The following is a 24491-nucleotide window of genomic DNA, read 5'->3' as shown; positions in this document are numbered from 1 at the left end:
CAGTTACATAAAATGTGCCTCTCTTGAGATTTCATGCAATCAGCTGTGTTATGACATTTTCTAAAAGTTCACTCAGTGCAAAAATGATACATTGGCTAGTATCTGGAACTCGTTGGCTCTAGTTCTTGTTTGGGAGAAGGGTCTTCCAGTCAAGGACGAGGAAGAAGATTACGTGACTAAATACCTTCCTCTCAGTTACATAATCTTTATCCCTTTAAGCAATGCACCTGGGTCTGCCCTTGGATTTGCTTTCTAGCATATTTATTTATTTATTTATTTATTTCGTTTCATTTCTAGACCGCCCATAGCTAGTAGCTCTCTGGGCAGTGTACAAAACTGGATTAAAATACAATAATATAATAAAATCAATAACACATAACAGCAAGTTAACTAACAAAATTAAACGTAAAAACATTAAAATGCCTGGGAGTATAGCCAGGTCTTAACCTGGCGCCTAAAAGAAAGTACCGTAGGCGCCAGGCGTATCTCCTCATATCCTGTTGGCAAGGAGATTCCACCTATTCAGAAGTAAGATCGTCTGTCCCCTTTTACATGCATGCTTCGGCAGCCTTCCAGTGAGATGTTTGTTAAGCATAAAGTGAAATATTAAGCATTAGGAAACTCTGTTCTTTAGTTGGCAACTCTCTGATTTCCTAAGACTTTTTAATTACAAAATGAGCGAAAGCTTCTCATCAGTGTGGATTATGGGGAACAGATCAAGCTATTCTCCACAGCCTGTGAAGTACTACATTGGAAATGTAGTTCTTTTCTTCCAGCCTATGAAATGCAAATGTTACCAAAGGCTTGTTATAATGATCTATTTCTCCACGTGCCTTCACTTCATAGTTTTGGATCTGGTTAAGAGTTCTTTCATTTCCTCCATTATTTAATTTTTTAAAGAGTTTCTCTTTGGAATCATTTTTTGCTACTTCTGTATTTTTCACAGGCCGAATAATCTGCAAAGTCATTCAGTCATTAGTTACCAAATAAAGAAAACAGGATTTAAAAGGTTTTTAATGGAGTCTTAGGCCTAGGCTAAAGAAGGCATGGGAAGCCTGTGGCCCTCCTGATGTTGATGGATCACAACTTCTATTGTTCCTGACCATTTGTCATGCTGTCTGGAGATGATGGGAGATGTAGTTCAGCAGCATCTGGAGATCACCAGGTTGGGGAAGGCAATATTAGAATCCTTTTCCAGTCGCCTCTGTTCCTCTTTGACTATACTGACTATCCAGTTTTGGTTTTATGGTCCTTGGAGGAACGATGGTTTTGCTGGAGTTAGTGAGAGTCTCCTCTGCATAGCTGCTATTGCTTAACTTTTATATATTTATTTATAACATACCTTATCACATGTGATCTTGAGGTAGGTTGCAACCAACAGTATAAGCGGATAAAACCAAAATTCATAAAATATTACAATCACTCAGTCTGAACGAACAGTGAAAAGGTGTGCTTGGAAATAAAAGCCTTCAACTAGTAAATTTGGGCTTCTTCTTTTCCTCTGTTAAAAGGTTTAGCAGAAAAACTGCTTTCTTTCTCAGAATTTCATTCAACAGCAGCAACTTTTTCAAGTTTCAGTGTGGGGCTCTGCTTCCTTTTTTCACAAACCACTTTGTGGCAACCTTCCAAGGAGTCATCCTGTCCTGACACCTTGAGATTTGTGCCTGAAATATAATGCAAGAGTGGCTGTATACTATAGTCAGCATGGATTTTTCACGTTCCACAATGTTACATTGAAAATACCCCCCTTGCCATTCTGATGCTTCCCGTAAGGTCATTTTAAAACAAAACCTCACAAAACGTATAGTCCTAAACTCAGAAAAGTTTGCTTAACAACCCTCTAAATTTTCATGGTGATACACAAAATAACATATTCATCAGGAGTGGCTCATGTGATGGTCTGATGATCGCTTCAATAGGTCAGAGTAGCATCTGCTTTTTAAAAAATACCCTTCAAAACTCTCACTTCTAATTCTTAAACCATATCTTCCACTATTAGAATGAAGAATTGCTCCTGCAATGTATGCCTTTTTGTGTTGAAATAAACACTAACTGGATTATTACAGTGGCCACATTCACATCAAAAATTTATTCCTCTATTATTCCACTTTGGAGTCATGGCTTCCCGCAAAGAATTCTAGGAAGTGTAGCTTGTGCAATGTGCTGAGGGTTGTTAGCAGACCCCTGTTCCCATCACAGAGCTACAATTCTCAGAGTTCTCTGGAAAGAAGGACTGACTGTTGAACCACTCTGGCAATTGTAGCTCTGTGAGGGGAATAGGTGCCTCCTAACAACTCTCAGCACCCTTCACAAACTACACTTCCCGGGGTTGTTTGGGGGAAGCTGTGGCTGCTTAAAGTGGAATAATAGTGGAATAAATGTATGGTGTGAATGTGCTCTATGTATCGCTTTTAATGTGCAAATCATACTTTCTTGGGGAGGGGGCCATCCTCACAGTAACCCTTTGAGGTATGTATACCACGACTATTCCCATTGTGCAAAAGAGGACCTAAGGCAGAGGGTTAGAAAATTGTGTATGGTCACAGAGCCTTGAGCTATGCAGAAATTGCCTGATTTTGTACCGTTTCTTTAAAAAGATGTATGTTCTCCACTTTTGGCTGGTGTATCTTTGCATTGACTTCAAAAGGCCACGTTCAGTATTATGTAAGCTGCTTCCTGATCTACTCTTGTCTCTTCCCTAGCTCTACAGAGCATTGTACTCTTCTGCAGAGTCCTTATGGAAAACTTTATGCTATTGCATGTGCTCATCTACATATTTCAGTGATTACACAGATACAGAGAGAACACACATTTGAGTCTTTAGCCAAGAATCACAGTGTACTATGGTGACCAGTAGACTTCTAGTATTGGGAATTAGCAATGAGATGAGGATTGATTGATTGGATTTATAGACCCACTCTTCACCAGTGGTCCCAGGGTGGGTTACAATTGTCACAGCATAAAAACAATCTAACACTTTACACATTATCTACAACATAAAACCGTATTCAGTGTACATACAATAATTAAAATAGCATATTGTTTGTTGTTGTTATGTGCCTTCAAGTTGATTTAGATTTATGGTGACCCTATGAGTCAGCAGCCTCTAGTAGCATCTGTCATGAGCCACCCTGTTCAGATCTTGTTAAGTTCAGGTCTGTGGCTTCCTTTATGGAATCAATCCATCTCTTGTTTGACCTTCCTCTTTTTCTACTCCCTTCTGCTTTTCCCAGCATTATTGTCTTTTCACATCTTCTCATGATGTGTCCAAAGTATGATAACCTCAGTTTCATCATTTTAGCTTCTAATGATAGTTCTGGTTCAATTTGTTCTAACAACCCATTATTAGTCTTTTTCACAGTCCATGGTATGCGCAAAGCTCTCCTCCAACACCACATTTCAAATAAGTTGATTTTTCTCTTATCTGCTTTTCTCACTGTCCAACTTTCACATCCAAACATAGAGATCGGGAATACCATGGTCTGTATGATCCTGACTTTAGTGTTCAGTGATACATCTTTACATTTGAGAACCTTTTCTAGTTCTGTCATAGCTGCTGTCCCCAGTCCTAGCCTTCTTCTGATTTCTTGACTATTGTCTCCATTTTGGTTAATGACTGTGCCGAGGTATTGATAATCCTTGACAAGTTCAGTGTCTTCATTGTCAACTTTAAAGTTACATAAGTCTTCTGTTATCATTACTTTAGTTTTCTTGACATAGTCCTTCTTTTATGCTTTCCTCTTTAACTTTCATCAGCATTCATTTCAAATCATTACCGGTTTCTGCTAGTAGTATGGTATTATCTGCATATCTTAAATTATTGATATTTCTCCCTCCAGTTTTCATGCCTCCTTCATCTTGGTCCAATCCCACTTTCCTTATGAAATGTTCTGCATATAGATTAAACAAATAGGGTGATAAAATACACGCCTGTCTCACACCCTTTGGATAGATTCAGTCTCCGTAGCTTGTAGCAGCTCTATTGGTATGCCACCTGTTCCTGGTGATTTGTTTCTTCCAAGTATTTTAAAAACATCTTTCACCTCATATTGTAAAATTTCTGGTTCTTCATCATGGGGTTCCTCCATGAATGAATCTGCCATCCTTGCATCTCTTTTATAGAGTTCTTCAGTGTATTGCTTCCATCTTCCATTTATTTCATCTTGGTCCGTCAGTGTGTTCCCCCTGTTGAATATTCAACATTCTTACTCTTGGCTTAAATTTCCCTTTAATTTCTCTAATCTTTGGAATAGGGCTCTTGTTCTACCCTTTTTGTTGTCCTCTTCTTTTTCTATACAATAACTTTTGTAATATAGTTTGTCCCTATGTACTAGTCGCTGTATTGTTGCATTTGTGTTCTAACCATTTTTCTGTCACCTTTTGCTTCTCACTTTAACCATTTTAAGAGTTTCTTCAGTCATTCATTGAGGTGTTTCTTTTTAACTAGAGGTGTTGTCTTTTTACATTCTTCTCTGATAATATCTCTGACTTCAATCCATAGTTCTTTTGGTTCTCTGTCAACTAAGTTTAAAGCCTGAAATCTGTTTAAAGCATTATGATTGCTTTGTTCTTCTTCTTTAGCTTTACTTTGATTTTCGATATTACTTCATGATTTGTCCCACAGTCTGCTCCTGGTCTTGTTTTCGCAGAAAGTATGGAACTTCTCCATCTTCTGCTACCAGTGATATAATCAATTTGATTATATTGACCATTTGGTGATGTCCACGTGTACAGTTGTCTTTTCGGTTGCTCAAAAAATGTGTTCACAAGAAACAAATTATTGGCTTCACAGAATTCAATACGTCTTTCTCCTGCTTCAAATCTATCTCCTAAGCCCCATCCTCCCACAATTCCTAGTTCCCTATTTTTGTATTCCAGTCCCCCATGATTATCAGCACATCTTGTTTTGGTGTGTGATCCATTTCTTCCTGTACCTCTGTGTAAAATCTTTCCAATTCGTCTTTTACATTTGCCGTTGGAGCATAGACTTGGATTATGGTTATGTTAATAGGTTTCCCATTAAATCTCATTGATATCACTCAGACCTTGCGTCAAGAGATCCCCTTCTAGGTCTTGTGGATTAAGATGATTTCTTGGTTGGGGGGGGAGAACCAGGAAGCTTTACATTTGCTAGAGCCTTGACTATTATTTTGTCCTCTGTCTTAAAACATAGGTGTAGAAGGAGAATGGGGGGAAAGGGTAGGATGATGAGTAAAGCTAACGGAATCTGGACTGACCTCTTTTCTATCTGGGGTGGGTTATCTGCAGTCCTTCAGCCTGATTTTAAAAGTGGGAAGAGTGACCTGTTACTTCCACAGCACAGAGAGAGAGAGAGGGAGAGAGAGAAAGAGAGAGACAGAGAATGGCCCTGTCCAGTTTTGGCTGTGGTCCTACTCATTGCTGGCATTGGCTCTCCCCTTAATTGACATGTGGCCTCTGATAGATTATCCCTGAGGGAAAGTGGACCTTGACAGAAAAAAGGTGGCCCACATCTTTCTTATAAGTTCAGTTATTGAGGGAGGGAGTTTGCCTAGATCAAAGGGAGACAAGTGCACTTAGAAAGCTAGTAGGGATCTAAGTTTTGCCACCATGGTTGATGAGGGCAAAATGATGGTTACTAGTGGGTAGCAGTATGAATACTGGGGGTAAAAAAGATGGCGGCCGTGCTCCCAGCTCTATCAAGCTGACTCCTGTAAGAAGCTATTTTTATTTCTCTTCCTTTCATGATAAATAACTCTTTCCCTTTGAACGGGTTTAACCTCAAGTAATACTCAACCCTTGAGACCAGTAGATCTTCATTTAAACCCAGCTGGACTGATAAGCTTGATATATTACCTTCTTTTCTGCGGGCGTTCCTGGTCTCAATCTCTTTTTTGCAAGATAATAGCTTGTGCATGATACTAGCTTCTGCCACTGCGAAATCTTGGGAAAGGAATAGCTTTTTATTAGTTGATTTTGGAATGTCTAAATAAACTAACAGCTGTATAGCATCAATTAAAGTTTTAACTGACATTTACTTTTTGCGAGCTGGTTTAGGAAAATGGTATTGACAAGGCAAAGATGTAGAGAGCTGGCCGACAGCCACCAGTTACAGCTTCAATCTCCATCCCATCGAGCCTTCCAGCCGAAAATTACTTCATTTTTCTCACATGAGCTCGCTTCCGATACTCAGGATCTGAGTAGACCATGACGGAATCTGCCACCATGATGACACCTTTAATTATGGACTGGTCAATAAACCACATTGATGAATTTATTCCCCGGAGAGAGGACTCCTATTCTACCCCTCTTATTGTTGAGTTGGCAGACACCGACTCATTAATCAGAGGGAATCCAGCCAGCTGCCTGCAATCTTTACAACCTCAATTTTCTCCTCCATCTCCTATTATACCTCCTTTTTCAAACAAGAGTATGACGACTGAGGAACCTCCACCATCTTTACCATTCGCCAGCAGCATGGGCCCATTATTATTGGTCCTTGATGAACTTAATTTAATGCAGTCTTTTTTTGCGGAATGCAATGCCCTCCTAAAGACTTTGACATTAACAGCTAAAAAACTTGTGACAAATAATCCACTGTTTCTAGTGGCAGATACAAATAAATTAAATAAGGAGGATCGGTTAAAGTGCGACGATCCAGTCATTCAACCGGCCCAGCAAAAGAAATGTAAGAAGCGCAAGAAAGAAGAGAGGAAATCTAAGAAAACTAAGAATGTGAAGAATTTTAAGCACTCTTTTTATAAGAAATTAAATGTTAAGCCTTTATTTGAAATTTTGAAAGCACTAGATTCCATAACATCGCAAGCTTCTAGCAAGCCACCTCTTTTGGAGCCCATTATAATTATCGCTACCAGGCGATCAGATCACCTGAAAAAATGTGCCCCTTCTACCCTTCCCCAAATTCCTCAAATTCATTCTCCTTATGTAAATGTGGAGGCTGGATCGCCAGTAAGAAATAAGTTTATAGCTTTGCCAACTGAGAAACCTGTATTTCAAAAGGTAATAGAAACTGATATGTCGAAGTGCCACATGAATTTAGTCATAGAACAAAATAAAGTGGTTCTCCTCAACTACCCCAACTTTTTGAGGAAACGTGGTCATTATCCTGATAAATTCCAGTTTTGTGAGTATTTAACCTCACTCTTACCAATACAAATTGCTTCCTCGGATATAAGTAGAATCTTATTTCTTTTTAGTAACCAACGAACGACCAGAGTAGTAATAACTTTCAGAAGTAAGGAGGTATCGAAGAAGTTTTATGCCTTAAAATCATATCTCGCTGATCACGGTTTATTCATAGTTCATTGTTTTAAAAATGTAGCTCCTCCTCTACCATTGGTGATTAGACCACCTCTATTAAGAACACCTATAAGCAAATTTACTAATCTCTCCTCTGACCCAGCTGACCCTATTCAATTGCCTGATTTAGAGCATCACTGTCCCCTTAATGATATAAATAATGAATCGCGTGAGTCGGAAGACCTCCAACTAATAGAAGTTTTTTCAGACCTACCCTTAGAAGAGCAAACAAAAATAATTAATAGACTCAACCGTTTGAAGGCTGACTTGCATCAACTGCAAAAGCTCTCCCTTCCTTCTCTCCCTCAACCTAATGAAAATCCTTCCATGGTCTCTACTTTACCGCAATCAGGAGTCCCAGTTCCAGCCTCTGTTTCTTGGACGGAAAGGCAATATCTGGCCCCAAATGAGATAGAACTAATTTCTCACCCCATCCAGTCATCTCGGCTCCCCATTCAGGGGGGTAATTTGCCCACCTCAAATGTTAGTGTGATAAGACCTGAATTAGACCAAATTCACCCTTTAGATGATTCAAATCATTGAAATTTTTTGTTCCATGAGGATGGTACTGAAGCACAGCCAGGCCCAGCTGATCCCCTTGCTCCTTTTCCTCCATCAGTCTCCACTTTACTATTTTGGAACATAGCAGACTGGAATAATAAAGCTACAGACCCTGAGCTACTGTCCTTTTTTTGACATTTTGACATCCTATGCCTCCAAGAGACATAGTTAACAGAAGATCAATATCTGTTTGTAGACGGATTTAAATGCTGGACTAAGCCAGCTAAACGTTCGGCCCAGAAAGGCCGTGCTAGTGGAGGATTAGCATTCTTAATTTCTACTGAGCTTAATGTTTCAGTATCTGAGGTATTGTGCTCGACCCCTGACATTTGCCAAGCCTTAATTATAATACCTAAAACTCCACCCGATCCATTGCATTATTCCTTGCATCCTTTCATACGTATGAACGTCTACTTTTCCCCTACTTTCAAGGATTTCCTTGAATTCATTGAATTAATTCAACAAAAATTTCCCATGTATAGCTTAATTATAGGTGGAGATTTTAATGCTAGGATGGGTTCTAGTTTCCCACGATCACTAGATTCTTCAGACTTATTTATAGGGGATCCGTCACTGCTTCCCCGTATCTCATGTGATAAGGTGATAAATAAAAATGGGCATGCCTTATATACGATTTTGCTCAGTGCACATCTTTTATGTCTTAATGGTTCAAAATTTGACTCTAAAGGGTTTTTCACCTTTATTACTAAAAGAGGAGCTAGTGTGGTGGACTATATTTTGGTTTCCCCACAAATGCTAGATTTTGTAAAGAACTTTGCCATCGAGGACAGATCTGATAGTGATCACCTCCCTTTGATTCTGAAACTGTCCTTTTCAATTGGTCACCCGATTCAACCCCAGACTTTACCTGATTTAGATGTATACCAGGGGCCGAAACGCCGAAGGTGGTCCTCTTTACTATTGGAAGAGGTTAAAACAATTCTAATGTCCCCTATGTTGATGGATTTACGCCAAAAAGCTTCCCTTCCGACAAATGATATCAGGGAGATATTTGAACAGATTATTAAACAGCTTTATTCGCTAGTTACTACATCTAATGTTTACTTAGCTAGTGCACGACCTGGCGTTAAGCCGTGGTTTGATAAGTTTTGCCTGGCCAAAAAGAAGCAAGTTTGCTACCAAACATGCTTTACCAGATACCATTATTCGGAAACGGCCATAGCCAAACTTTTAAAACTTAAAAAAGAATATAATAATCTATTGAAATATAAAAGATTATCTTATACTACCTCATTTTGGCAACGCCTTGGCCTGGCAGCCCTTCAAGGCAAACAGGGGGAGTTCTGGAGTTTGGTCCATGGTAATTTATCTGATAAACCATTTATCTCAATCCCTCCGATTCTTCCAGAAACGTGGACTTCATATTTTCAAACCGCTTTTGGCGATTTATCCCCACTGCGACAGGGTTCGCCTACTCTCCCTTTAGATTGCCCATTATGGCCCCCGGTAACTGGAGCCAAAATTGACAATTTAATCATGTCATTACGTCCGGGGAAAGCCCCAGGCCAAGATATGATTCCACCAGATTTATACCAAGCTTTTTCTCTATGGTGGCGTCCTATCCTGGCACTTTTATTCACTAAAATCAACAAAACTGGATGTATTCCCCAAGGTTGGAGAACAACTATAGTGATTCCTATATTTAAAAAAGGCGACCCTGCTATACCATCCAACTATAAACCTATTAGTCTTTTGGATGTAGCTGCAAAGCTTTATGGGCGATATCTTTTAAATAAACTCCTAGATTGGGATAGGGAACAAACTATCATATCCGACGTCCAGGCAGGATTTAGGGAAGGGGCTAGCACGATTGACCAATTGTTTATTTTACATCATTTTATTATGAAAGTAAAAAAGGGACCGTCACACTCACTTTATTTAGCGTTCATCGATTTTGCGGCTGCATTCGATTCAATTGATCGCCTCCTACTCTGGAGGAAATTAGATAACGCTGGTATCGATAAAAGACTTTTATGGCTTCTTCAAATTCTTCATTATGACACCGTTATAAGAATTCGCCTTGGTTTTAATGGTGTTCTATCCCAAAAGATCCCAATGAAAAAAGGAGTCAAACAGGGATGTATATTGGCCCCATTCTTATTCAACTTCTTTATTAATGATATTGTCTCAGTAATGGCTTCCCCTGCGTTTTCCCCACCATCGATCAAGGAGAGGAAGATCCCGGTCCTACTCTATGCAGATGATTTACTCCTGCTATCGCAGAATAGGATTGGTCTTAAACGAATGCTGCTATGCCTACAAGATTATAGTGATTCCCAATCTCTGCAAATTAACTATACAAAATCTAAAATAATGGTGTGTGGGAAATATAGTAAATCTAAAACCACCTGGCATTTAAATGGCCACATTATAGAACAGGTTTCCACCTTCAAATATCTGGGAATATACATTAATAATAAATTGTCTTGGTCCCATCATTTAGCTCATATTAAAGTACAAGCGCTCAGGGCCTTCGGCCTACTGAAAAAAAATTTCTACTCTAAGGGAGGTCAATTGCTGAGACCTATGTCCAAACTTTATATAACAAAAATTCTCCCTCCTATTATGTATGGTTATGAGATTTGGGGCCCTTCATTGCGTTTAGCCCTTGAGTCAATTCAAAATACTTTTTACAAGCAAATTTTGGGCTTACCTAAGGGCACCCCGGCGGCCTACGTGAGAGCTGAACTCAATTCCCCCTCCTTAATGGCCAGGATTGACTTAGCGTTTTTACGCTTTTTGAAGAAACTTTCTGCAGATGATTCACCTTCCCTGGCTAAATTATGTTGGGAGGACCAGATGGAAAATGGGGGCTGGGCGAAGAATTTCTCTGCCCTAGGCGCACAGTATCTCCTAACACCTAACTTGCTCAGAAACTTTAATTCAAAGGCACAACGAAATCAGATTTATGATTACGATGCGCAACAAGATAGAGCAGTGATTGCTACTTCGCCTTTTTCCAGATGTTTCCCTCATATTAAACCCAACCACGCATGGCCCATTTATATATTGATATATGGATATATTGACGAGGGCTCCTCTTCTAAGAGCCTATACTGAACTGAGATTTCAGGTGATGCCTTCAGCGTATTTACAAGGTAGATATTTTGGTATCCCACACTCCGAACGGTTATGTATAGTAGGGTGTAAGGTGCCAGAAGATTTGATTCACTATATGTTAGATTGTCCATTGTTCCTTCTCCCGAGAGCAAAATTTTTACTTCCAATGTTCTATATGAATAATGATCTCAGTGGGTCCCAGAAAGTGATATTTTTATTATCATCTGTACAGCCACATATAGTAATTTCCACTGCTAATTTTGCTTTGGCAGCAAAGAAGCTCAGAGCTAGTTATGTCAAAAATAGTTGTTGTAAATAATGCCTAAATTTTGCTTATTTTAATCTTGAGTTGTTAGTTTTCTCTGTTTTATGTATACATGCTTGTAATACTTTTGTAACAGCCAATGGCTATATACAGATTATTAATAAACGAAACGAATACTGGGGGCTGCAGTACTTCAAGCATGGAATTTTCCTTTGCCAGGGTCCTAGGTTGTCCATTAGGTGGACACACCTTGGATAGCTTGATTGTGTTAGGAACTAGGCAGGAAGGGAGGCAGCTGCCTATTCTGGAATTCTCACAGCACTTCGCATAACTTGGAAGAGTCACTTCTGTAATGGGAATCAAAAGGATGATTCTGTTCTGGTTCCTTATGCTTAGTCTACCTTCCCAGGCAAAAAAGGGGTTTCTTAGAGTCTAGGTGCTGGGACATACTTGAAATGGTGGTGAAAATGATAACTTCCTTGATAACATCTACTGAAGCAACATCAAAAGCTGCTGCACCAGTGCTGGGGCTAATCCTTTAAAATTCAGGTGGTGACAGTGATGGTAACAGAGCTCTCAGGGCTGTATCATGCTGCTTCTCCCATGCACTTGACTGTAATAGTAGTTATTATTATTATTATTATTATTATTATTATTATTATTATTATTTATTACATTTATACTCTGCCTTTCTTTTCATGATAGAAACCCAAGGCGGCTTACATATGATTCCCAGGCAGTCTCCCATCCAGGCACTGACCAAACCTGACCCTGCTTAGCTTCAGCAGGGTGCTGGCTTCATGTGCCTTCAGACCATAGCCTGGGACCATAATGAATAATTTATAGTGGTTGAATTTAGTGAATGACCATAACGAATGATTATAGAATAAATGCTGTTTGCATTATTCTTGTGTCAATAGCTTGTTACAGATCATCAAAAAGAGGGCAGATCCCTGCTCTGAGGAACTTGAAGTTTAATTTCAACTGCATAGGAGACAATGTAGGAAAGGTAGAGTCAAGCATGAACATATGCAAGTAAAGTTGTGATAACTTCAGTAGTACTTTTTATCCAGGCTGGAAAGAACACTGCACTGTTGAGCTGACTGCTTTACCCAGCTTTATAATCAACAGACGATGCTCAGGACTTGGAATGCAAATTCTAAGGCCCTCCAAGTGCCCTGTAGCTCAGCCTGCCTAGCCCTTCTGTGACATCAGAGCAGCTAAGCCAATAGAAACTGCTGGAGCCACGATGTCTGCATGTGCAGTCCCCCAGTATGGCCTCTCACTAGGTCAGCCAGTGGCATCAAGAGAGGCAAGTCAGGTGAAGATGTCAGAGGTTGAGGAAAAGATTACAGGAGTACAGGATGAAGGAAGGAGAGTGCAGAACCATTGCTAGAGGTTCATCTTGCTACACTTAGAGCCCGTAGTGTTAATATGCTGCCATTTCCATCTGCTATTATTTGCATGAAATAATGTATGATTTCATTGCCTCAGTTGTGAATTAATTGTGTGTTGGGGTTGGGTGGGCTGAGCAGTGGATGCAATGTGCGGAGGAAAGTGTTTCAGGTGAGGAGAAGGGATTAAATGATCATAACATTCATTCCAGCTCTACAGCGCTATAAATCTCACTTAAAGAAAACTGAAAATCTGAACGCTTAGATGGTTCAAAGCTTTTCATATTTCACATTGTGCTTTTGTCTTTTTTTCCTTTTAGGCATCCTCATGGGAGCATTTATAAAAATTATAGAATCTCAAAAGCTAGCCAACTGGAAGGTATACTTTTAAACTTTTTTAAAAAATGTATTGTTTATGTTGTACTTAATTTGAGCAAGCCCCTTAGTTAGGGTTCCTTTCTTCATGTCCCTGAAAACAGGAAGCATCTTGCACTGACCACCTTGGCCCAACTCAAGAAGCAGTAGCGGCAGCTGCCTGGGGTGTCAGAATTGAAGAGACATTCAGCTAGTCTGGAGAACCCTTAAAGAGGGACCCCATTGCCCACTCCTACCCTCACCTCTGCCATACAGCCTTTAGCTCTACAAGAGATGTGTGACCCACTCTGAATAACTCTAGTTGCAGCCCTTTCCCTTCCAGCAGTCTAACAGTTGTCTCTGTCTTCCCCCTCCCCCTCCTGGATGCAGGGGGGTGGGTGGAAGGCAGGCCGTACAGGTTTTCAAGTAGGGTTGCAATACAGCTTGATTGGACAATCTTCATTTCCAGCCAACCTGGGAATGCTCCTAAAAACAATCCCAATCAATGCATGAGAAATGAAGTTTATTGAAATGGTACAAGCAAAACTGTGCAGCGTGTTCCATTAAACACTGGTGAGCGGGAGGGGTGGTGTTCAATCCTGCTTTCTGCAGGGTTCTGATGTGCCAGCCAGTTCCTCATGGGATTGAACCCCGCCACCCTCAGCTGATGCTTTAAGCATTGCCCCCTCCCAACCAGCCCTGTGCTCTTTTATACCTAGTATTTTTGATCTAGGAAGAATCTGTTAGACTTTCTTTCACCCACTAGGAGGCTGCTGCAGTTACAGAGTGCTTACCTTTTTCTCTAGTTTCAGAAACTGGACCCCAGAAATAGCTAGGGAAGGAAAAGTACATATGAACAGACCAGTACTAGTCTAAGTGCTTTGACTAGCCATGGCTCTCCAGGGTTCCCCACAAATCTTTCCCAGTCCTGAGAGCCTTTTCAGCTGCTGGGGATTATACCTGGAGCACTCAGTTACTTTATGGAATACACTGCCACAGAATGTGCTGATGGCCACCAATGTTAATGGATTAGGCAAATACATGGAGGACAGTAGGGCTATCAGTGGTGGTTGGCAATCATAGCTAAATGAGATCTGTATGTATGTTGAGGCAGTGGGGGGGAACTTGCTAGGTGCCAACAGTTGGGGGGGTGCATTGCCTGCATGCCTGGCACATGGGATTCCTTTCTGAAGGCATTTACTTGGCCGCTTTGGAAAAGACTAGATGGACTATACATCTGGTTCAGCGATGATCCTCTGATGCATTTATGGCCATCTATGAGAGAACTAGAAAAGGTCCTCAAATGCAAAGATGTATCGCTGAACAACAATGTCAGGATCATTCAGACCATGGTATTCCCGATCTCTATGTATGGATGTGAAAGTTGGACAGTGAAAAAGGCGGATAAGGGAAAAATCAACTCATTTGAAGTGTGGTGTTGGAGGAGAGCTTTGCAGATACCACAAACAGCGAAAAAGACAAATAATTGGATGTTAAAACAAATTAAACCAGAACTATCATTAGGAGCTAAAATGATGAATCTGAGGTTATCATACTTTGGACACATCATGAGAAGAACTGATTCACTAGAAAAGACAATAATGCTGGGAAAAGCAGAAGGAAGTAGAAAAAGAGGAAGACCAAACAAGAGATGGATTGATTCCATAAAGGAAGCCACAGACCTGAACTTACAAGATCTGAACAGGGTGGTTTATGACAGATGCTATTGGAGGTTGCTGATTCATAGGGTTGCCATAAGTCTAAATTGACTTGAAGGCACATAACAACAACAAATGCACTCTTATTGAGCTATGACCTACCAAAAAGTAGTCATTCTTTCCAGCTTCATATATGAGGAGGAATTGCCTAATTATTCTCCACTCCAAAATCCTCAAGTTGACAGGAGGAGCAGCACGAGTAGGAGGAAGGTGGTCAGAAGCAGTGGCAGCTACAGCAGTAGATTGCCAAGCCAGCTGCCACTGCTTCTTGCTGCCTTCCTCTTTCCCACACTGCTCCTCCTTGTGGACTGACACTCCATCCTAATTGGCTGGGCAATGGTGGCAGAAGCAGCAGACTCCTAAGCTGGCTGGGGAGGAGGAAGGTGCCCAGTAGCAGTGCTGGCCACAGCCACACAGCCACCACTTTACACCACTCATTACACTGTTCACAGCAGCACCTGACTGTAGCAAAGTATACTGCAGCATGACAACATTCTTAGATTTTTATGCAGTATGGAAGATATATCTCTTTCTCCATCCTCCATTTCCATCCATTCATTTCAATTCCCCATCCCACCCACAATGGTTATATAACAAAACCTAGTTGCTTGGGTTTCCTTTTCAAGAATATTAATAAAAAATAAGGTTTTCTTTCTATCAATGGCTACTAGCCGTGATGGCTGTGCTCTGCCACCCTAGTCAGAGGCAGCATGCTTCTGAAGACCAGTTGCCGGAAGCCTCAGGAGGGGAGAGTGTTCTTGCACTCGGGTCCTGCTTGCGGGCTTCCCCCAGGCACCTGGTTGGCCACTGTGAGAACAGGATGCTGGACTAGATGGGCCACTGGCCTGATCCAGCAGGCTCTTCTTGTGTTTTAAATCACTACATGTGTTCAGCTCTTTGGAGATGCTTATCATCATTTTACAAGCTTGATATTCATTTGGAATAATGGCCTTTAAAAGTCAGCACTTAAAAAAAATCTGCAGCCCTGTGTAATTTGCAGTACAAGTGTACTTGTAAATATAAAACTCAGGAGAAAGGCATGAAAAATCAACAAAATGTTTTTGCTGATATCAGCATGTATAATTTTAAAAAGCAACTTATGATTTGAAAGTGTAGCTGTTTAAAACCAATTTGTCTGAATGGAGCACTTTTGCCAGTACTCACAATATATGAGTTTTAAGCTTCATCAATCATATTAATATCAAAGATTTGCAATCGTCGAGGAAAAAGTAGCTGTTAGTCTTTCCTGTATAGCGTTTATGGATCACTGATTCTCAAAATTAAAAACTTATTTTGAGGATTTGACCTAGAGCCACAAACTTGGGCTTTAGAACATACCCTCCCTCATTAACAATAACATAACAATATAACAATAACTCATTGTTGTGCCTTTCCACCCTGCCCTAAAGCTGTTATCATCTTCTTCATTCTAACTATGGACTATCTCCTTGGCTCTCTCTCTTTTTTTTTTTTTGTGGCTTGCTGTTTGATCTCCCTTCATTGATCAGGTCACTTGCCATTGACTGTCTCCCTGGTAGGATCTCCATTGGAGATTGGGCTAGTTGTTTGGGCTACTGAGCTGATCCTGAAAACACTTGGGTCGCCTTGACCTCTCTGGTGCCTGATAAAACATAAAGACACTCTTCATCTTAATTTCAGCACTCTAGGAGTAGTATCAAGCTAACGTTCCGTCAATCAAGGATTTCTGCTTCATCACACTGTTCACAGCACCACCTGACTGTGGCGAACGTCTGTGAACAGAACGTCCTCCCTGTGTGTACCCCATACCCTTCCCAAATCTGCTCTGGATGATTGGGGGGAAACCCTGAACAGATTTAGGGGGTGCACAGGGGGAGGAGAATGGAAGCGTTCCATTGTGCAAGTGGAAATCTTTGTGCTGACATGAGTTAGTGGGTTAGTTGGATACCATCCTAGATATTTAGAGTGGTTCAGCCTGTATCTGTCTTTTGGCAGTCCTTGTGGCTGACAGTGCAGGACCATTGTATGTTATGTGCTTTATGTAACTGTGAGCTTGGGCAGGAGGCAGGAAAAAGAGAAGCAGCTTGGGAGATCTCTTTTGCTGCTAATTGTCTTCTACAGCCCATGAAGAATGTGTGAGACTCTGTTGTTTGGATTGTGCAGTCTCAGAAAGTTGGGTAGGGTGCCTTCAGACTGGCAGTATTTTGTAGGAGCGATTCAGGCACATACCAGGAACCAGTGGAGACTAGTGGCTCTGATGTCAGTGGGGAAGTGAATCCACTGCGGGTTTTATTCTGACCTTTCCAGGAGCTGTCCAAGGTACTGAACCTATTATTGGGATAAAAAGTTCAGACTAAAAACCGGAGCAGATTCACTGCCCCATTGGCATTGGAGCTACCAGCTTCCACTGCTGGGAACTTTAGGTTCCACACAATTAAAGTGGATTTAGAGCCACAAATCCACTTTTAAAAAGAAAGATACTTTTTACAGTTAAGAAAATGATGGGGAAATGCATTCAGAAGTGTGGGATGAACAAGTGACTAAGAGGAATATTAATGATTAACACCCCCACAAGCAAATCAGGATGAATGCTCATTGTCCTATAGCCTCCCTGCAAACAAATCAGAACAAATGCTCAATAAAGGCTGGATGTAATCTAATCTCTCTGTAATCTTTGTGCAAGCAAATCAGGAAATGTCTAATTGTGGACCAAGCAGCGAGAATACTGCTTTACAGTCCATTACAATTCACAGATGTAAGTGCATGGATGGAAGAACCGTAATAGTACCCCCAGCTGATTGTAGAAGTCATAACTGGGTTTTAGGAAAGAGGTGGCATCTGATTATGGTAAAGCGTGAGGCATTTAGGACTTTTTGGTCAAAACAAACACTTTTAAATGTGCTTACTTTCTATAAAAAGCCAGTGCAGAGGGTGAGGAATCAGAACAATGTATTTGTTGTATCTCAGCCTTGCCTGGATGTTGAACTGTCATGTTCTGCATCTGTTGTGGCCTCCATAGAGTGCAAGGAGTACCTTCCACTCTACGGAGGCCACCTTCTATATACCCTTCTCATATGGATGGCAGACGTCTGCAACCATCAAAGATAGAGCCCATCACAGTTGCACATTCAGGTTAAAATTCCACTCATTATTAATTGCATTTCTGATTCTGAAAGCCAATGATAAAAATGTGAAGTATTCCCTATAGTGAAATCTAGTTTTATAGCACAGTAGACTGTTTCCTTCGCTGTTTATTTGGATGCAGCAATTCAAATAGTGCTTCCTTTTTTTCTTAGTCATCAAATGAAAAACAATTTAAAAGATAATCCTGAGGATGTTTGCTATCCTAAAATCCTCTTTATTTGTGTTGGGAAATGAGACAGATTAATGTAAAATTCACTTCCCAGTGTTTTTGTTTCTTATAATATTCCCATTTTCATAGAGGCTGGATTTGGGTTTGTTTGTTTGTTTGTTCTAGATGTGCTCTTATTCTTTTTATCACACATTTTGTAATTCCCTTGTTCCATCTTATTTTGCAGGAAGAAGAAATGTTTCGCCCCAATATGTTTTTTCTTCTTTTACTTCCACCAATTATATTTGAATCTGGGTATTCGTTACACAAGGTGAGAAATGTTTGAATCTTTGTAGATATATTTATTTCTTAGCAGTGGTTTGATTCCTGTTACTTTGAGGTAAATAGGAGACATTCAGAAAAATCCACCCACTTTTTAAACCAGTGTATCTGAGGGTTGGCTCACATTCATGTGAGCCAATATCACTTGACTACTCATGTGCTGGAACTTCCTGGAAAAAATCATTTCTCCTCATATCACCAAAATCATGGGGTGTCCCGTTCACACATGCAAGTCATCATTTGATGCTGCAGTCTTCCGGTGATGAACATGCATATTTGAACCAGCTCTTAAAGAGGAACCTGGATAATTTTAAAAATATGTGAGACGTATATCTTTCATTACCATGATTCAGTCTTATGCCTTGATTATAAAACTCAAAACCAAAAGGCCATCTAGTTCATTCATTTGTTTCAAGGCCTGGCTCTTTATCTACCCTATGCCAGCAGAACAATTCAGACCTTTATGGTGTTCCACCAGATGCCCCAAATAAAGATGCTAACAGAGCAATGTTCCAGGATGCTTCCAGATGTGGATGATTTAGCTGCAACCAATCATTACTGTTCAGAAGCTGGAAGTGGAATAAAATAAATAAATAAATAAATTTTATTTTTCAGTTGCCTATCTGTCCGGGTTAGGGACACTCTAGGCGACAGACAACAAAATAAAACAGTGCATATATATATCAACAACAATCAAATTAAGCTAAAAACCATCCTTCAGTTCATATAGCGTAGAATTAATCTATCCCAATCTTGTATGCCTGCCTGAATAGCCAGGTCTTCAAGGCACGGTGAAAGCTTGACAAGGAGGGAGCATGACAGAAATCAAGAGGGAGAGAGTTCCAGAGGGTGGGGGCCACAATTGAGAATGCCCTCTCTCTGGTCCGCACCAGCCTAGCTGTTTTCACCGGTGGGACCGAGAGAAGGTCTTGTGAGGCTGATCTCGTCAGGCAGCACAATCGGTGACTCTGGAGGCGTTCCTTCAGATATACTGGGCCAAAACCGTAAAGGGTTTTAAAGGTCAACACCAATACCTTCAATTGGGCCCGGTAAACAACTGGTAGCCAGTGAAGATCTAATAACACTGGGGTGATGTGATCCCAGCGGCGGCTATGCTTAATCAAGCGTGCCGCTGCATTCTGTACCAGCTGTAGTTTCCGGACCGTTTTCAAGGGTAACCCTACGTAGAGCGCATTGCAGTAGTCTAAGCGAGAGGAGACCAGGGCATGTGTCACTTGTGGGAGTAGATGAACAGGAAGGTAGGGTCGCAGTCTCTGTATCAGATGTAATTGATACCAAGCTGCCCGGCTCACTGCTGTAATCTGAGCCTCCATGGACAGCTGGGAGTCAAGAATGACCCCAAGACTGCGGACTTGGTCCTTCAGGGGTAAACTCACCCCATTAAGCACCAGGTCAGTAATTCCTAACCTTCTTTTGTCTCCCACAAGCAACACCTCAGTCTTATCGGGGTTCAGCTTCAGCCTATTCTCTCCCATCCATCCACTTACGGATTCCAGGCACTTGGACATGGTGTTCACAGCCAACTCCGGTGAGGATTTAAATGAGAGATAGAGCTGAGTGTCATCTGCATACTGATGACACTGCAGCCCAAAACTCCTGATGATGGCCCCCAGCGGCTTCACATAGATGTTGAATAGCATGGGAGAGAGAACCCTGTGGCACTCCACAATTAAGAGGCCAAGGGTCTGAAACCTCATCTCCCAATGCCACCCGTTGCTGTCTATCCGAGAGATAGGAATGGAACCACTGCAAAACAGCGCCTCCAATTCCTAATCCCTCTAGGCGACTTAACAGGATACCATGGTCAATGGTATCAAAAGCCGCTGAGAGATCCAGGAGGACAAGGAAGGTGTATTCACCCCTATCCAATGCCCTCCTCATATCATCTACCAGAGCGACCAAGGCTGTTTCCGTTCCATGACCAATCCTGAAACCCGATTGGAATGGATCTAAGTAATCCGTTTCTTCCAAGTGTGTCTGTAACTGCGCAGCCACCACCCTCTCAATCACCTTGCCCAAGAATGGTAAATTAGAGACTGGGTGAAAGTTGTTTAGCTCTTGGGGATCCAAGGACGTTTTTTTTTAAGATGGGCTTTATTACCTCTTCCTTGAGGGCTGATGGCATTGCACCCTCTTGCAATGATGCATTTACCACCGCCTTGATCCTTTCGCTCAGTCTCTCTTTGCAGCTCATAATGAGCCACGAAGGGCAAGGATCAACCAGACAGGTGGTTGGCTTCACAGTACCGAGCACCTTGTCCACTTCCTCAGAGAGAAGAGGCTGAAACCGATCCCAACGAACCGGAATGCAACTGGCCGACTCTGGCCCGCTTCCTGCCTCCACGGCGAGCGGAAGCATGCTCTTCAGATGTTCGATTTTATCAGCAAAGTGTTTGGCAACAGTATCACAGGAGATTTTAGAATGTTCCATGGGTTCCTGAGCAACTGGACCGACCAGGCTTCGGACCACTTGGAACAATCTCCTGGGACAAATAATAATAATAATAAATAATAATAATAAATTTAATTTATGCGTCGCCTATCTGACCAATGGCCACTCTAGGCGACTTACATGTGAAAAATTAAAACACAATACAATAATACAAAATACAAAATAGAACAGTGCGACAGCAAAAGCAATAATAATACAGGGCATGAGGCATTTAATCATAGCATTTAGCCCTCCCCGGAAATCCCGAAGGCCTGTTGAAAGAGCCAGGTCTCTAAGGCTTTTCGGAAGACATTTAGGGAAGAGGCGTGCCGTAGATCTTGTGGGAAGGAGTTCCAGAGAGTGGGGGCCACCACTGAGAATGCCCTCTCTCTAGTTCCCGCCAATCTGGCTGTTTTTGTTGGCGGGATTGAGAGAAGGCCCTGTATGGCTGATCGAGTCGGGCGGCATAATTGGTGGCGTTGAAGGCGCTCCTTTAGATAAACTGGGCCGAGACCGTATAGGGATTTAAAGGTTAATACCAACACCTTGAATTGGGCCCGGAAAACAACTGGAAGCCAGTGTAGATCGAACAACACAGGTGTGATGTGATCCCGGCGGCGACTATTCGTAAGTAGTCTAGCCACCGCATTTTGTATAAGTTGTAGTTTCCGGACCGTTTTCAAGGGTAACCCCACGTAGAGCGCATTACAGTAATCCAAACGAGAGGTGACCAGGGCGTGTACTACCAGTGGGAGCTGATGAGCAGGAAGGTAGGGTTTCAGCCTTCGTATGAGGTGTAGTTGATACCAGGCTGCCCGGCTCACTGCCGAAATCTGAGCCTCCATGGACAGCCTGGAGTCAAGTACCACCCCAAGGCTGCGGACCTGGTCCTTCAGGGGAAGACTCACCCCATTGAACTTCAGGTCAACATCTCCCAACCTTCTCCTGTCCCCCACAAGCAGCACCTCGGTCTTATCGGGGTTCAGCTTCAGCCTGTTCCTTCCCATCCATCCACTCACGGATTCCAGGCACTTGGACAAGGTCTCCACAGCCAACTCTGGTGAAGATTTAAACGAGAGATAGAGCTGAGTGTCATCCGCATATTGGTGACACTGCAGCCCAAATCTCCTAATGATTGTCCTTAGCGGCTTCATATAAATGTTAAATAGCATGGGAGAGAGGATAGAACCCTGTGGCACACCACAATTGAGAGGCCAAGTGTCTGAAACCTCCTCCCCCAATGCTACCTGTTGGCACCTATCGGAGAGAAAGGAACGGAACCACTGCAATACAGTACCTCCAATTCCCAATCCCTCCAGGCGATGTAAGAGGATACTGTGGTCGACAGTATCAAAAGCTGCTGAGAGATCGAGAAGGACAAGAAAGGTGAATTCTCCCCTATCTAATGCCCTCCTCATATCATCTACCAGAGCGACCAAGGCTGTTTCAGTTCCGTGACCAGTCCTGAAACCCAATTGGTATGGATCCAAGTAATCCGTTTCATCCAAGTGTGCTGACAACTGGTTGGCTACCACTCGCTCAATGACCTTGCCCAAGAATGGAAGATTCGAAATTGGGCGAAAGTTATTAAAAACTTGGGGATCCAAGGAGGGCTTTTTTAAGATGGGCTTTACAATTGCCTCCTTGAAAGCTAATGGCATCACACCCTCTTGCAAGGATGCATTTGCCACCGCTTTGATCCCCTCGCCCAATTTCTCTTTGCAGCTTATTAAGAGCCACGATGGGCATGGATCAGTTAGGCAAGTGGTAGGTTTCACAGTCGAAAGCACCTTGTCCACATCCTCAGAAGGGAGAAGCTGAAACTGATCCCAATGTACCGGCTTGCAACTGGCCAACTCTGGTTCACTTACTGTGTCCACGGCGCACGGGATCGAGCTCCGTAAGTGTTCAATTTTATCGGCGAAGTGCTTTGCCAATATGTCACAGGAGGCCTTTGACTGTTCCAAGGGTTCCTGAGCAACTGGACCGACCAGGCTTCGGACCACCTGGAACAGCCTCCTGAGACAGCACTCCGCAGACGCAATAGAGGCAGCAAAGAAAGCCTTCTTTCCTGCCCTTATTGCCACTTGGTAGGCAGCTACTGCTACTCTAACTTGTGTCCGGACATCTTCGGAGCGGGATTTCCGCCACCGGCGTTCTAGTCGTCTCACGTCCTGTCTCAGCGAACGCAACCGTGGTGTATACCACGGTGCTAACTGAGTTCTATTCAGGGGGAGAGGACGTTTCGGAGCCACCTGGTCTAATGCCCCGGTGATCCCATCATTCCACTCCCTCACCAGGGTTTCGACCGGGCGGCCTTCAGCAGGTTCCAATTCCCCAAGCGCAATTCCCCAAGTTAGGAATCCTTTTGGATCCATCAGGCGCCTGGGGCGGACCATTCTAATAGGTCCTTCACCCCTGCGGAGGGGGTGCGGCATTGAGAAGTCTAAGTTTACCAGATAGTGATCTGACCATGACACAGGAGTGGAATAAACCATTCCCAACTTCAGAGCACTTCTCTCCTCTTCCAGGACAAACACAAGGTCGAGAGCATGACCGGCTACATGGGTAGGCCCCCTATTACTAAGGTGCAGTTCCCAGGAAGCCATGGTTTCCAGGAAATCCCGAGGGGCTCCAATGAGAGTGGACTTGGCATGCACGTTGAAGTCACCCAGCACTAACAATTCTGGGGATAACGCCCGTACAGCCGAGACCACCTCCAGCACCTCGGCCAGGGAGTCTGCTGTGCAGCGGGGTGGGCGGTACGCTAGCAGGATCCCTAAACTGCCCTTCGAGCCCAACCTCCAGTACATGCAGTCAACACATTGAGTCCTATGGAGAGGGAGTCTGGCAAAAACCAATGACTCTCGATAGATGACTGCCACACCCCCTCCCCGCCTACCCACCCTCGGCTGCTGTGCATAACGGAAACCTGGTGGACACATGGCCTCAAGAATGGGAGCAGAGGCCTCATCACAACACTCTGCCGACACAATAGAGGCAGCAAAAAAATCTCTCCTTGCTGCCTTTGTTGTCACCTGGTAGGCAGCTATTGCTGCTCTAACCCGTGTCCGATCGTCTTCAGTGCGAGACTTCCGCCACCGGCGCTCAAGTCGTCTCACCTCCTGTCTCAGACCCCGCAACCGTGGCGTATACCATGGTGCAGTCTGAGTTCTATTCAGGGGGAGAGGACATTTCGGAGCCACCCGGTCCACTGCAACTCTCCTTCCAGAGTTCTGGAATCCAAATAATATTCTGAAGCCAGGTGGGCGATTCTCCTTTCCCAGCCCCAAATGTTGGTGTGTGTGTTTGTGTGTGTGTGTGTGTGTGTGTGTGTGTGTGATTTTTACCTGGACCATAGGGTGGAGGGAATGTTCGGAATACTTCTATGCTTAAGTGCTCTTTCCCCTCCTTACTACACTTCTGATCATAATTGCCCCACTGCTTCAATTTAAGGGTGGGCTGGGGTGGGGAAAAAAAACATATATAAAGATAATGCTGCTTGGAAAGGGAAGGGTTAAAGTGTTAAAGCTGATTCCTAGAAAGGAGAGATGGACCATTAAGAAGAAAATTAAGAAGATCAGTCTTCTCAAGCATGGTGCCCTCCAGATGCTGTTGAATTCCAGCTCCCATCATCCCTGACCATTGGTCAAAACGGTTGTGTTTTTTTTTTAAAGAATCTTAATGCCACATTTTCTGTCTCCAAGTTCAAAACCTAATCAAATCTTGTATGAGAAGAATCACTGTAAGAATA

General features: G+C 42.6%; 1 protein-coding gene across 5 annotated transcripts in view; it reads left to right on the top strand.

The window, feature by feature from the left end:
- Positions 1 to 24491, top strand: part of SLC9A8 (solute carrier family 9 member A8) — a 117682-nt gene that overhangs the window by 51543 nt on the left and 41648 nt on the right. For all 5 annotated transcript variants that reach the window (XM_061631330.1, XM_061631331.1, XM_061631332.1 and 2 more), the window contains 2 exons: positions 12921 to 12979; positions 18191 to 18274. In XM_061631330.1, coding sequence (XP_061487314.1) covers positions 12921 to 12979; positions 18191 to 18274 — 143 coding nt within the window. The remainder of the gene's footprint in view (positions 1 to 12920; positions 12980 to 18190; positions 18275 to 24491) is intronic.

Source organism: Rhineura floridana, chromosome 6, assembly GCF_030035675.1.
Source record: "Rhineura floridana isolate rRhiFlo1 chromosome 6, rRhiFlo1.hap2, whole genome shotgun sequence".
NCBI classification, from domain to species: domain Eukaryota; kingdom Metazoa; phylum Chordata; class Lepidosauria; order Squamata; family Rhineuridae; genus Rhineura; species Rhineura floridana.
The sequence above is the reverse complement of the archived record's forward strand: the minus strand, read 5'-3'. Positions and strand labels throughout refer to the sequence as shown.